This window comes from Indicator indicator, chromosome 8, assembly GCF_027791375.1.
Source record: "Indicator indicator isolate 239-I01 chromosome 8, UM_Iind_1.1, whole genome shotgun sequence".
NCBI lineage: Eukaryota > Metazoa > Chordata > Aves > Piciformes > Indicatoridae > Indicator > Indicator indicator.
Genome location: NC_072017.1, coordinates 36,319,843 through 36,335,555, shown reverse-complemented (window position 1 = coordinate 36,335,555; position 15,713 = coordinate 36,319,843). Strand labels below are relative to the sequence as shown.

General features: G+C 37.6%; 1 protein-coding gene across 1 annotated transcript in view; it reads left to right on the top strand.

Annotated features, from left to right (window-relative positions):
- The window catches only part of PAPSS1 (3'-phosphoadenosine 5'-phosphosulfate synthase 1), a 37,952-nt gene extending 23,354 nt beyond the window's left edge, over positions 1-14,598 (top strand). Inside the window, exons 9-12 of the mRNA XM_054382908.1 lie at positions 1,732-1,867; positions 2,654-2,922; positions 5,492-5,721; positions 14,460-14,598. Of these exons, the coding sequence (XP_054238883.1) occupies positions 1,732-1,867; positions 2,654-2,922; positions 5,492-5,721; positions 14,460-14,598 (774 nt within the window). The remainder of the gene's footprint in view (positions 1-1,731; positions 1,868-2,653; positions 2,923-5,491; positions 5,722-14,459) is intronic.
- The last annotated feature ends 1,115 nt before the right edge of the window (positions 14,599-15,713 follow it).

Below are 15,713 nucleotides of genomic sequence, written 5' to 3'. Positions count from 1 at the left end.
GTCATCTGCAATTAATGTAAAAATCTAATATCAGTAAGTACACATGAAATGAATTTAGAGTGTAATGTAGAATCTGTGCTACAGAATAGGGAACTTTGCCCTGTAGTGTACCTAGGAAACATGGCCCTGTGTATAGCCAGATGGATCATCAGAGCTCCATAATCAGCACATAAATGCATTATGATGGCAAGAAAACTTCTGTTCTGCCTGCATTTGGAGCACTTGAGAACTGCCTGGTTTTGATGTTCTAAAAGTATCTGTATGGCTGTCAAACATGTGGAACTATGGGTTTTTAAAGATTCTTTATTACTGTGTAATAATTGTTTTTTAAATTAACCTGTAATGGCATCCTTTTACTGACTGAAACTGTATGCAGGAGTACAGCTGAAAAAGGACATTTACTGCTAGATGCAAGTAAGAGTTCTGAAAGAATTTCAAAGCATTTAATGTGTTCTGTGCTAATAAATATAAGATTACCCCTTGTCTGAAAACTTAACCACAAGTTTAAGAAATTGCACAAATCTCATGCAGACAAGATTCAAATGACTTTTTATAATGCATTAGCAATTACAGTATGACAAGGCTAAAGCTAATGAAGAAGATGAGGAACTATGTGCTTATGCCTGTAGTGAGGTGTATAGTAATGCCATGACAGCATATGAATGTGCTGTCATGATACCACTGTGCACACATGAATCTGGTGGTTCTTCTAAATTAATCAGAAATCTTTGCATACCTGAGAGTTGCTGTAGCGCAGTTTTCTTGTCGTCTTATCTCTATCACACGTTCCTCTCACCTTGATTAGATGTTAGTCTGGCATTTTCTTTGGAATTGGGGTGGTGACAAACATCATTTAATTACAGTAGATCCTCTGTCTCAAAGCAAAAACAAATTGAAAAACCTACACTTAATTTTGACGTTTTGACTTGTGGGTTTAGTATGTAATGTCACGTTTATATCAATGTTGATTATCATCTTTAAACTACATGAGACTAAAAAATGATCAGAAATGTGTATAAAACTTAGAAGCTTTTGACAGTTCTGTCATAAAAAGTAAATGCATTCCCAGAAATAAACAGATTTTGAGTAATTGCAAAGGCCTTTGCTTAAGTATATTAAGCAACTTGCTATGATTATTTTTTGATAAAGGGTGAGGTGATATTTGAAGATATTGAAAGGATTCTAGTGAGTATACAACATATGTTGCCTTGGTAAAGTGCTAATCCAAAAGTTATTCTACTTCAAAGATTCTGATTTTATTAGCAAATCAAAGTGGATGAGTAGTGAACCATAACTGTTCTGTTTGACCAGATTCTTGTAAAGCGGAGGGTGATACTGGAACTGTGCTTGCCTTGACTGTAAAGTGTGCAACTTCATTGTACTTAATGCATTAGACTTTCCAGTCTTTATCTCTTTTTGTCATGTAGTCATACTGGTTAAGAATAGTGTCTACTTGCAATTCTATATACTAGAAGAATTCTCTATTGTGAAAGAAAGGTGTATGCCTACTGAAGATTTGTGCATCTCTGTTGCACCATGTGCAATGTATCTGGACTATGTGCCAGTGATTGTATTTTGTTTTTCTCTAGCACTGATGCTTGATTTAAGACTGTCAAATAAGATTAATCTGGAGCTCTTTCTTTGGTAAAGCTGTGGCCCCATTGCAACAGTTTATATGCTCAGGAAAAGCCAATAACCAATCCTAATAAGAATTTTCCTTTCTTTTCTTAGATGGTTATGGAGCAAGGGAACTGGCTTGTAGGTGGAGATCTACAAGTCCTTGATCGTATTTATTGGAATGATGGACTTGATCAATACCGTCTCACTCCAACTGAGTTAAGGCAGAAATTCAAGGATATGAATGCTGGTGAGTAAATTATTCTTGTTCTGTTTCTTTCTGGAAAAAGTTGTCCAAATGCCTGCTGCCTCAATACAATAGGGGCTAGCATTGTTTTAAGGATGAAGAGTTTGAATTCTCTCTGAGTTGGCATTCTTTGCCTTTATTGGTATTAATTTTTAGACATTGCACTGCCTAAGTACACAAGAGAAGCTGACAATGCTTGAAGTTCTGAATTTTATCTTTCCATTCACACTAAAGATATTACTAATTAAAGAAAATATAATGTTAAAATGTGGCAGAATAATTGGCTTTCAATGCTCTTCTGGTTTTACATCTGTTGCATGCTGCTTCTGGGGTGCAAAGCGCATGATGGTAGTATGCAAGTAGACTGGTACAAAATGAAATGTATTGCAGTTAAAAATTGTGAGCTAAATGCTTGCTTTGTATGGCAGAAGGAACAAAAGAGTTATCACCAAAATGGTTGTGTTAGGCAAATAAATGAGAGGCTGGGTCATGTCATAAAGCTGCATGTCAGGTGCCTTTATGACAGGTAGTGTAATTTGTTTTCCTCCTACATTTAGCTTAGACATAAGGAAGCAATTCTTCACAATGAAGGTGATGAGACAATGGGTGTAATTATTTTATAATAATCCATAATCCTTCAATGACCTGGGACTACTACTATTATACTTGTCTAGTAGAGTTCAGGGAAAGCTTGTACTGTCTGAAGTTTTTTTTCCTCTGGTCATACAAATCCTGATAAGATAACTTGCTTTCCTTATATCTTTATTTCTGTTTTTTTTTTCTCCTTAGATGCCGTCTTTGCATTCCAGCTACGCAACCCGGTGCATAATGGGCATGCTCTTTTAATGCAGGATACTCATAAGCAGCTTTTGGAACGTGGCTACAGGCGCCCAGTTTTACTCTTGCACCCACTCGGAGGCTGGACAAAGGAGGATGATGTTCCTCTCATGTGGCGCATGAAGCAGCATGCTGCAGTACTGGAAGAGGGAGTCTTGAATCCTGAAACAACAGTGGTGGCTATATTCCCTTCCCCCATGATGTATGCTGGACCAACTGAGGTAAATACATCAAGAGTTGAAAACAAAATCTTTTTTGATGGCGCACTGAAGTATTTCATGCTATGCCTGGTCTTTGTATGTTGTATTTTTTTTAAATGTAGAGAGGAAACTCATTTTCCTTGGGAAACCATCTATGAAAACATTCTTCTATGAAGAAACTTCTATATTGGAGGATTTTGCTGGAAATGCTGGGAGATGATACTGTGTTTATATGCTCCTTTCTTTAGATTTATAATTGTGTTAGGGAATTCATCCTTCTTCCTTTACACAATCTTTTTCAGAGTGAATTATAAGATTTGGTAACATACCAATGATTCATGTCCTGAATGTTAAGATACTTTAGTTTTGTGAAGGTTAAGGAAAAAGCTTGTGTGTTAGGAGGGCTATACACAAATTAGGGGTGGGGGGTGTGGTGAAAAGGCTTTATTTATTTTTTTGGCAAACTTAATTCAGAGAGAATTGTTTCAAGACTTTTGTATGAGAAAATTCTTTGGCAACACTTTATTTAGAACCCAAGTCTTGTGTTGGAATCCCTAGAGGGTTGTGGGAAGCAGCAGAGAGAATAAATGCTCTCACTTCAGGGGAATTCCTTTAGGGAATATTGGTTCTCCATCTCATTACTTTTCGCTCTTTTTTTTTTTTTTTCTGTTGTGGTTTTGGTTGGGTTGTTCGTTTAGTTCTTTCCTCCATGAGTCACAGGAAGTTCAAATTCTGACCATGAGTCACAGGAAGTTCAAATTCTGACCAGGTTCAAGAGGTTAACTTTGTGGGTAGCTTTTTAATAGATAGGAGATCTCAGCAGTGGTATTAAATTAGACAGGTGTCACTTATTTTCTGCTGGCCAGTTGACTGATCAAAGCAAGCTTGCACTGCCTTTGAGTTCAGAGAAAAAAAACTGTAGTCCAGATCTAGTTGAGGCATGTGAGTTACTATCAGGAATCTTGGGCTCTTCCCCATAGACCTTTTGCGAGAATTAACAGAAAGCTTCTACTTTAGTCTTGTATTCGGGAGCATGTGGAGGAACAAAATCCGCAATCCTTATTCTGAAGAGTACAGGAGTTTTCTCCTAACCTACATGGCATTTCCAGTGACCTTGGAGTACACCCTGACAATGTTGGTATTCCAAGTAATAAAAGAGACTCTTCCTTTAGTCATGTTCCATAGATCATTTCAAAGATACTGGTACCAGACTGGTTTCTGTAGTATTCTGTATTTTTAACGTTCCTGATAATTGCCTTGGAAGAAGAGAAGTTCTAAAAGGGAAAATTCCATATCAAAATGCAATAAAATTACTTGTTTAATAAAATAAGTATGTTCTCAAGTAGTATGAATGTATGGAAATGGGACAAGTTTTGTGTCTCAAATGTGGTTTGCATTTTCTAAATACTTAGTCAAATAGCTTCACTTATTCAAAATGGAGTTCTTGCTATTAAACAAGTGACAACATGAAACTAAATTTCTTAGTTTTGTTAGAATAGTTTCAGACAATACGCTGCTAGCTACTGTTATGTGCTGGAATGATTCTGTGATTCTCTGTCTGGCCCTCTCTGTGCTTGTAAAATAAATACTAATATTATTAACATAGCTGTTGTCATGCATATGCTTCCATAGCACTCTGTATGTGCGAATAGCAGTGGAATCAGTCACCTGTAATGTTTGGCAGTGGTCAAACGAGAACTGATACCTGTGGTACCTCGTAACTCATGGCTGGTTTCTAATTTCATTTTCTGACTATTGATTTACACAACTCTGTAGTGAATGCAAAGCTTCCTCTTTGTATGGTTTCTATGATGATCAGTTACAGAACTAACATAAAACTAAGTTAGTTAGTACTTTGAGAGTTAGGCTCTTTTGAGCTTTTTGCCTAAAGCTTGTTAGTGGAGAACAGCATACACAGTGACTAAAATATGAAACACTGATTTTATGTGAAGATTTGTAGTAGGTAGATGCAGGTTAGTTTTGTAATGGAAAGAGAATTTATCCATTGCATTGTCCATGTACTGCAAAGTAGTAGCAGCAACTTTTGTCCTATGATCTGTGGAATTTTTCCCTCATCTACCTTTCTCTCTCCCATCTGCTTTATTGTTTGACAGATGTTTTGAGAGATGTTGCCTATCTTGTCTTTCTTAAGATGATGTGTTTGGCAGCTATCTGTTAGTCAGGGTGTCTTTTTGGAGAAATGACTGTGATTAAAATAGAGCAATATACACTGAGCTTCCCAAAGCAGTTGCCTTTGTATTAACCTTTTATATAAAGCAAGGGTGTGGAGGGTGACAACATCAGGAAGAACTGGTCTAAGAAACGCACGAGCTCCATCTTCCTTACCCTGCTTATACTGTTCCAAACATCGTGCTAAAGTAACTTTTTAAAGTACCATAAGGTGCAAATGAAACAGGGAAACAGTATGCCTTAGCTGTAAATTTGGTGACTCACGTAACTGATTCTTTGTTTCATTGTGGCTCCATAGTAAACATCAGGTCTGGTTAGGAAAAAAGTGATTATGCAATACACACACTTTTTAAGAGTTGTATTTTAACCAACTTTTTCTGTTTCTCCCCTGTCTTACTAGGTTCAGTGGCACTGCAGATCACGGATGGTTGCAGGAGCTAACTTCTACATTGTAGGGCGAGATCCAGCAGGGATGCCACACCCTGACACGGGGAAAGATCTGTATGAACCCACTCATGGTGCCAAAGTGTTGACAATGGCTCCAGGCCTCCGGGCACTGGAAATTGTACCCTTCAGAGTTGCAGCTTATAATAAGAAAAAGAAGTGCATGGATTATTATAACTCTGATCAGTAAGTTGTATTTTCGTTTTAAGACTTTTTGAGAAATAGCTGCCTTTTACCACCCACCCACATAAAAAAAACCTGGTTGTAATTAAATTAGTTTTTAATTAAATTGCTCAAAGATGGTAACATTTAGATGTGTGTTTAGATCATGAATACAACTTGACTTCAGTGTCATCTGGGTGTGGTTTCACTGCACAAGTATCCTGATCCAAATTTAGCTGTCACTGGAAGCTTTCCTTTCTCCTCCCAGGTACTGAAGTTTCTCTGATTCTGGAACATGTTGGCACTGATTACTAAATCCACTGCAAAATATTGCCATTTACTATAGCGATAAGATTAATTTTTTGTTGGTTTATCTTTCTAAGTTATGTTTCTCAGGTGTCAGTTATGATGGAAGAGCAGGATAAGGTAGTGGACAAGGCAAGGTGACAATTAGCTGTTTACTTTAACAACAAAGCAAAATGGTGCACTAAGCCCATTGTATGTTACAGGGGGCTCAGCTGGGGTTTTTTTGCTCTGGTTACAGGACAGGTTATTTCACCTCCTGCATGTTCCAATATTATTTTTCATTTGTGTAGCATAGTAGAGTCCAAAACTTACTTTGTGTTCCTGTGGTGCCAATGAATGGAACTTGAAGATGACTTGTCACTTCTGTTCAAAGCTCTTAATTCAAATTATTGAACTATACTTTTGTTGTACATCAAACTGCAGTTGTAGTTAGTACTGAAATACAAACTGTCAAGAAAGATGTTTTTCAAAAACATCTGTTAATATAACATCTAAAAGGTCTGTACAACACAGCTCATCTTTGAAAGTATGAAATCAGCCTGAGATGGATTGATTTGTAAAAATGAACCCATCTCTTACCTCTTGTTCTTCAGCTGCTTATGCTGCAGGCACAGTGTGTATAAGTCTTCTTCAAGGATGTCACTGTGGCTTGTGACAATCAACCAACAAAGTTTTGTTCAGCAGCTTATGTCTTTCTTACCATGAATTACGTTTATTAGTAGATAGTATGCTGTTTTAACTTTGATTGTAAGTTACCTAACTGCTTTATATTTCAGCAGTAAATTCCAAGTACTTGAATTAGTCTGCATTTATTTTTAAAAGCTGCAAAGTGTTATTATCTCTCAGATAACTAAATATAACTTCTTGGTATGTTCATCTGTTGTTAGGAAATCATAAGCAGCATGATAAAGGGAAATCTGTTGAAACCTGACAAGAATTAAAATAGTTTCACTGTGTATTACTCTATGATGTCCATATGTGTTTAGAAATTTGATGATTTTTTACATTGCAGATGTTTTAAAATTGAAGCTAATCAGGGAGTTAAACTTATTTAGCAGTTATAGTTCACTGATGTTCGTTGTTCATCCTCCCTCCCATACAGACAGCATTCCAGCATGAGGTTCTCCTTGTGCTGTGAAGCTTCTCATTGGATGGCATTGCAACAGGGTTGTTTTTTCTCAAGTGAAGCTGTGGACAGTAACGTCATATCAGACCTATGCCCTGATACAGATGATATATTCATTAGGAATAAAATCAGAGGGAAGTATAATTGTGGCATGAATGACATGAAACTCTTTTCCTAAACTTATTGCCTTTCAAATAGGTGTTGAATACTTCACTGCCCTTGTGCCTTGCATTATTATTTGAGATACATCTAGAAGTCTTCATTGCTGTACACAGTAACTAGATGTTGATGTAAATATTGGTAATTGTATGCAAACTTGTATACATTGTAACAAAAGGCTGCTGTAGTAGATATTAGCGTTATTTGTCCTTTTTGTTGTCCAAGTAATTCAATGAGTTTTCAAAGATAAAAACACAAAGATTAAGGTGAAATAGTTATACTGATGTGTCACTTAATAATTTGGAATAAAGGGGAGTAGCAATGCCGGAGGTGAAAACTCCTGTTGCATTGAACAGAATGTCTTTGTGGAAGAATATTGGTTCTGTGATCACTGACACTTCACTTTTAGCAGAACAGATTTGATTTAGATCAAGGGGAGTAAAAGCTGTACCTTTGTCAACCAGAGCAAACAATGAAAAAAACTCTGTGGTAACAGATTTTGGTCACAGGGCATTATGCACACCCTGTTATCCTTTCATCATGCCTGTGGCGTTTTTTTTTCCATTTGTGTCACTGTCTTATGTCACTGCTTGTGTAACTGCTGCTATTAGCATGCAGTTTTGCTCTGCTGCTGTCTAAAGAGCATTTGTCCTGTCATTCCCTAGATACTCTTTGTAAAAAACTACAGGGTGGGCTGGTGCGTGACAGCAGTCCTCTAGATGGCAGTGCAGACACATGCAGACTGCCTGAAGAGAGCCGTTACTGCCCCTGCTTGCTGTAGACGGAAAGAACACCGTGATAGGCTCCAGACAGAGTTAGAGCTTGGGTGGGTGCAGCTGGCTGCATTTCAAGATAGTTTGTATAGAAAATGTGGCAGACTCCTAGACCATGTGGTGTTTGACTCTGTAAGGAGGATGACAAGGAAGAGAGGATTATCTGGAAGTATGAGAGGATCAGCACTGACGTGAAGTATTACTGATCCGAGATCCTTGGATGTGAAATAGTGGTGTTTGTGGAAATCTTTCCTGAGCTTACTGCTTACCTGGTGAAAAACACAGCATATGGGGAAGAGGGTTGTATGCATAGAAGCACTGCCCTGACTTGTTTTGGAAACAGTTAAGTTCATAATATGTGGAACCTTTCTCAGTTCTTTGAAGCATGGAGACTTGACAGCCAACTAGGCAATTCAAGAATTTACATCACTAATGGACGTACAGAAGGGTATGGTAAATGGGCTTCCCTCGGACTGAGCTGTAGCTGAGCTGTGTATCTTAGCTGCAGGAAGCAGTTATTCTCTCCCCAAGTGGTCATCTCTTCTATACTTTCAGGTCTCCTAGACATCAGTATTAGGGAAGGTATTTGTGAGGAGCCATAATGGATGCCAATTACTAATTGAATGTCTTTCTGATTAGGCAGAGATGGACTCACACCTGGCTCAGCAGCAAAGAAAAGCAGAGGTTATTGTAGTTGAACTCTTTAATGATGTTGGTGAATTATCTTTCTCCTTCTGAAGGCAATCCCAAGCCACAGGAATGGTGGGGCATGAAACTTTGGCTAGTGGTGACAAGTTAGAAAAGCTTGATTCCACTACCTGAAAGATGTCCTACATGTTTGGGCTGCAGTATTAGCAGTGGCAGAGAGTTACTTTGCTTGTGACATCTCTAAATATTATTGCTCAGTTTTTATGCTGATGTCGTTATATGTATGCCTGTGGTGGTAGGTTTTCACATGCCAAGTTGATACTAGTCAGCTATGTACCATAAGATACTGGGTGACTATGTGATAGCTTGCTGTGGCTAAGCTGCTTGTGACCTGGCAAGGCAGCAAGCCTGGGAAGTGTCAAAAACCCTACCACTGTCCCTGTCTCCAAACAAAGACCCTTCTCAGATTTGAGGGATGGTTGAAGCTCTATATAGCAGCATAGGTAAAGCTAACTTAATTTTATTTTTCCTTTGGTCAAATTCTCTTTATTCTTGCTGAAGTCAGAGAGCAAACCAAATAAAGTTTCTGTGGGAAGCTTGAGCATTTCCACTTGCACAGAATTCTACATATAGAATGTGTAGAACTTTGCTTGTTACTGTTTTTACTTTTTTAGATTTCATTCAATTTTGGATCAGTAATCAAATACGTCCAAACATATTTTGGACAAGTTTTTTGGTGGAATTCTAGTTATAATGGAGAAATTCCAAATCAGTGTCTGAGCTGTGAACCACTATTAGACAGAATAGTAAATGAAAAAACAACCAAAGAACCAAGCAACTTACAGAAACCATCACGACCTCCCAAAAAATCCCTACCCAGTGCTGAAATCCCTTGAGAAAAACAGTGTGTTTCTTCAGCCAAAAAGGCTTCTCAAACGGTCACCACAGACAAGTGTAATTTGGGATTGGTGGCTTAATAATAGTAGTTGTTTTGGGTGAGCAGAGATTCCCAATTCTTCATAGAAGATCAGTCCTATAAAATGCAGCCACAGTCTGCTGCTGAGAAAAAATGCAATTAGAAAGGAAATTAGTCTGTCAATTAAAAAAGCCACAGCAGTGTCTGGAAAAATGGTGGTGTTTAGTTTGGGGTTTGTTTTTTTTTTTTTGGGTGTGGGTTTTTCTTTTTCTTTTGAAAGAAAACTGGTGAGATCATTTTAGGTAAAATAAACCCATAAGTAAGTTTACTGGAGCAGACTGTTCATACTTTCTGTAAAAGGTGAATGAAACTTAAAAGCTCCACGAAGAGATTTTAATGTCATAGTTGATTCCCTGAGCCTTATCAGGACTGCTTAAGTACATACTGTTTCCAGGTTTGTTTGGAGTGCTACCTAATTTTTAAAACGATAGAGGCTGAGATAAACACACTTGACTGTCCTCCTTAATTTAGTTATGTGAAATATGGCTTCTCAATTAACATTAGCACATTGCTAACAACACTGCAACAGCTTACAAGACCAAAACTCTCTAATCAGTCAGAAAAGAATTTCAATTCACAGCAGGGAAAGGGTTTTGGTTTGCATATGTTGGTATTAGTCACTTCTAATATTCTGCTTTCACAGAGGTGGTTTGTGGCCACCTAGGTTTTGAGCCTAGTTGATACTAGCTGGTTCATTCAGTATCAGGGATCGTTCTCAAGGCATAAAATAGACTGACATAGCAAGGGATTGTAAGGGATGATGTTCTGTTCCGGTAGGAGTTGCGGTATAAATTGTGACTTGATACTGCAAAAGCAAATGTAAGTTCAGTGACAATCCTTCTGAAAGGGGTTGTAAAGTTAGATTTCACCTCATGGCAGTTCCTGTTATGAAAGCATGAAGTCAGAGATGCAGAACTGTTAAAGGACTGAACCCCAGAGGAGAATGTGAATTGTCCTAGAAATAAATCAGATCTGAAGTTTACCAGCTGAGTAGAATTTGGCAGTCATTTTGAAGCCAGACCAGAGTAAATAAGTCACATTATTGTTTTATTTACATAAATTCACATCCATACCCCATATTTTTATGAATAGACAAAACTGTGAATGATTGGTTTGTACTTTTATCGTGAATCTTGTAATTTCTTGGCATCTTGAAAGCACCAGGCATCACACTGCACAGGGAATGGGAATTTCAAGGTCATTTGCACAGTGCCAGGTGCCATAAGAGAGGTTGGGGTTCCCAAGACTATGACTGATTTTTAGGGCTCCCAATTAAAAAAACAATTGCAAAATCCAAGTTGTACTTGGATTAAACCTGAAGCAATAATTATTTTAGGGGAAAAAAAATTCCCCTCAGTCACTGTATTAAGATACTGCTTTCACACTTCAGAGAATACAACAGAGCTTTCCTGCAGGACTGCCACCATCTTTATGCAGTCATTTCCCGCGTGCAAACTGGTGATTACTTTGTTGTTTTGTCACAGAGCTGTAACATCTTTGAAATCTTAGCCTTGTACACTCTTAGGGTGCTTGAGCTCATAACAAAACATAAAGAGCTGTCATTGTTGCTGGAGTCACTAGTGGTATTATATAGGAAAAGATAACTGCACACCAAAAAAGGGATATCCATTTAACAGAAAAAAATGTTAGTCTTTGTGGTTGAAAGAACTGGGGTGTGAATTCTTAACTATTTCTGTGTGGTTTGTAGTGTCCTTTGACTCTGATGCTTGGTTATTGTGAATAGTTTGAAGATTAATGAGTAGCACAGGTTTGTTCTTACTTTATTCTGAATAAAACACTTACTGCTTTCCAAATATATTATCTTGTGCACCTGTGGGTGTCTGTATACACACACAGCTGTGCGTGTGGAAGGAGGGCACAATCTATAGTGTAAGAAAAGATTCCTTTTCTGCTAGGTGTATCAGGGCACAGCAAAGTTAGGTATTTTCTGTCCTCTATAAGTAAGAAGATTTTACAGTGTGTGTACGTAAAGCTTTTTCCACAGTGTGCTTGTAGTAGAGTTCTAGAATACCATGCCATAGAGCAAATACCAGTGACTGCTTTTCTGTTGACAAGTTTTTGTTGTGGATTTACTTCTGCCTTTTTTTCCCTCTTCCTTTTGGAGAATGCTTTGAATTGCATTGGCACCAACTATTACGTCAATAGTAGTCAAACTCAATTGCTAGTAAAAGGTTAAATCAATGTTACGAGCATTTACTAACGTACAGCGTGGCCCAAAGAAAGCTAGCTCCAGCAGCCACTGAACAGATAATTCAAAGGCACTTAAATCCCATGCTCAGAAAACACTGGGTTTAAATTTCATGGAGAGCCCAGTCTCACTTGAGAATGGAATTTGGATGGCTTTGGCATTTCTATTTCATAGAAGCTTTAATGGTCAAATATTTTCCCCTGTTCAGTTATACATAAATCCATTTTATGTAGAGTAACTCCTCATACCCTCAAAATTCACTGTAGAGAAAATTACTTGATGCTCTTTCTGGTTTGTTTTTTCACAAAAGCAAATTGCTTATATAGTTTTTTTCCAGAATGCTCATGATTCACATCACACCACAATGCCAGTACTGAAAAGGTGTTGCTGCTTAGTGGAAACTTCATTTTCTGATACTCAAAAGATTTGATTTTTGCCATCAGTGAAGACAATGAGTGGTTATTTGGATACTCTGTTAGGTATGAAAGTGGAGACTAAACTAGAAGCAATAAAATTACAATTGCAGTAACTTCAAAAAAAGGCAGAAATCTTTGTGTTGTTTCAACTTAATAGTATGTCTTGCCAAAGCTCCATTTGAGTCACTTCAATGATTACTGATTCAGGTAATTTTTCTAGAAGTGTTATGAGATACTGAATGTAGTTTGTTTCTTAAATGAGCTTCACTCATAGTTTTCTTTGCATTTCTAATATGTACTATAGATCTCCGTAGCTTCTGGGTTTCGTTTCTCTCTTGGTATCTCAAATACCTAGAGCAACTTTTTATGCAACTAAAGATAGGAAGCTGCTAAAGAAATTGGATGTCTTGTTGAAGCAACCTTTTATGACATATGTAAATCTATTGTCTTAGTTACCTTTCTTTTCATTGTAGGGCACTGGAGGAAGTTGTGCATTTTTTCTAAAATCTCAGCAGGTAGGGAAGGGATAAAGCAGATAGGTTGGGTTTGTTTTTTTTTTTTTAATGCTCAAACTTCATTAGTGTTAGGACACTATGGAGAAAAGCAGACATGGAGAAATTTGTAGCACTTGCTTTATTCTTCCTCCTGATTATCTAGAGACTTAGTATTTTGTGCTAGAATTAACCAGGGTTACCACTTCCCAGGGTTACAAGGAACGCAAGTTACCTTCAAGCAGTGATAGTGAACAGTAAGCATCTCTCTGCCAAGAATCAAAATTTTTGGGCTTTTTAAATAGCAGTACCATAACTTTTTCTCCCATGAACTTACCTCAACTTTAAGTTCTCGTTTTTACATAATTTATGTTTTGTCGACTTAAAGCACACTAGGGCTTTTTGCCTTGTGGTGCTTCAGGAACCCACAGGCTCAACTTGAGAGCAGTAAGAAAAAAGGATGTATGGCAGTGCTGCTGTCTTAATGTATACAATCTAAATCAAAAAGATCAGGGGACAGTGATTTTCTGAAAGGGAAGTGTGGAATGCTTTCTGCATCTTGCTAACTTCCATATCCTACTGAGCATAGCTCAGCACTTAAGAGTCAAGTTCTGCCCTCTGATGAGTGCACTTGGCTCTTGATTCTGTCTTAAGGCACGTGCATCTGAGATCAATACTTGGGTTTTATTTCAAACAGACAAAGAATGAGTAATGCGTGCACAATGCAAATTGGGCAAATGGCATAGTAAAGTTGCATATTTAATTTAAGTTACATAATTTTTCTTTAGGAGCATTTGATAGAACTCTGGCCTTCTTGCCTTGTCTTTACCATTTCAGTCCTGTGAGAAGGAAGAGTTTTCTTTTGCTGCTTATGAGCACATATCTGAGAAGTTAATTTATTGTCATGTTAACAATGGTAAATGATCCTGAATGGGGTTCATTTGTGCATTAGTCCATTTGAATTCTGTTTTTAAGGGGAAAACATATTTAAGGGAAAGTATTTTTATTATTTCTTTACGTTTTTCTTTATTTTTGAACTGTGTGCACCACATTACTGCTATGCATAAATATGTGTATGCATGCTCAGTGGCTTGCAGTAGCCACTGCAAGTATGGAGCTTGCTTCTAGTCTCAGGTTTTTACTTTCTCTGTTTTGCCACCTGTCCCTCACTAAGATTTTGTGCAATGTTGTTTTTTCACATTCTCTAGTGCACTACAGTGATCTTTTTCAATCTGCATATAGGGCTTATGTGTTGCCATGACAGGGTGAGGTGCTGCTGCTTGGCAGAGGGATGAGACCAGAGGTGGAAGAGAGGTTTCTCTCTCAACAGCAGTTCCCTGTTTTTTCATAAAGAGTGAGCCAGGCTAGATGAAAGTACAGACTTGATTCACGTCAAGGAGATCAGCTGGACCATGCTACGAAACCTCAGGAATTACCTAAGGTGATTGTTGTAGAGGGTGTATATCTAGGGATTTACTTGCCAAGTGTCTGGAAATGACAGTTGCAATAAAGCATTACGCTCCCAAGAAGAAATGCATATAATATCAAGAAATCAGAAAGAATATGAGCTATTTGCCTGCTTTTAAAATATGTTATTTTTTTTTCTCCACCCTTCCTCTTTCCTCTCTCCCCCCTTGCCCCCACTCCTCCTCTCTCAGCCATGACGACTTTGATTTTATATCGGGGACCCGCATGCGCAAGCTGGCTCGAGAAGGACAAAACCCACCAGAAGGCTTCATGGCTCCTAAGGCTTGGACTGTGCTAACAGAATACTACAAATCCTTGGAGAAGGCTTAGGCCTCTTATTAATTGCAGATCAACCTTTGACGCCTGATTTATTTACGAGAAGGGGACCACACAGTCACGGTTCATGTTGCTTTGTTGTGGTGTCTGTCAGGAAGTTCTTCTCTGAAAACAGACGCTTTCTCCCTAACTTAGCATCATTCTTTGCCTGTCCTTATGGGTTCTATTATGTCCTGGCACCTAAATATCTGCTGGTTTTAATGTCTTTTATTACAGTTAATATTCTTGAAGTAGGATTTTTAACTCATCTTTTTTTTAATATCTTTTACTGCTGCTGTCCTATGAGTTCTGCAGCTGTTAAATAGGTACAGCTTTTTTTCATATGTTATTTAAACTGCTGGGTAGTGTCTGGTTTTAGTAGTTTGTAGGAGAAAATGTAATGGTTAGACCCTTAACAATGATAAACTGAAGAAGTAAATAAGTTTTGAAATATCTGTAAAAGTGCCCTCATCTTTATCAAATCATCATCTCCAGGAGCAATTAACATTTGTGTTTGCATTGTATGTATTGGAAAAAAGCAGTTTTTTATGTAGCATAATTAAACTTCCTTTGCTTTCTTTGTTTAGTTTTGGAGTTCATTGAGTTGTCCAGTGATTCTTTTCTGCTGTGGGACCTGTAAAGATGGCCACATGAAAATACCTAGTCTTCACTTTGAATTGATAACTAATCCAGACTTTTTAAATATATACTTGTTGCCATAGGCATCAGCAGGGTATGTTTTATTTCATTTGATATAACTTCTGAAATTTGATTCCAGTTATACTTGTTCAGCTTACTATAACTTTAAAAAAAAAATGGCAGACCAACCTTTAATTAATGTTTAATTACTGCAAAAGAAACTAAAAAAATCCTTATATCTTGGCATTTCCTGTAGTACTAATGCTTAATCCTGTGGTTACTTTTCTGGCTGTTTTTCAAGGTCTCTGAAGAGTAAGCTCCTTCTCTTTGTTCATCTTTGCTTGTTTGAAAGACAAAGTACATGTTCTTCTTTTATGATTCTTCAAAAATCTTGAAGTTGGTTTCACTATGTGAAACATTAACTTTTAAGGGAAAACATAAAATAAGACACAACACTTCTTTTAAGTGCAAAAGAACACTCAGCTGGCGGG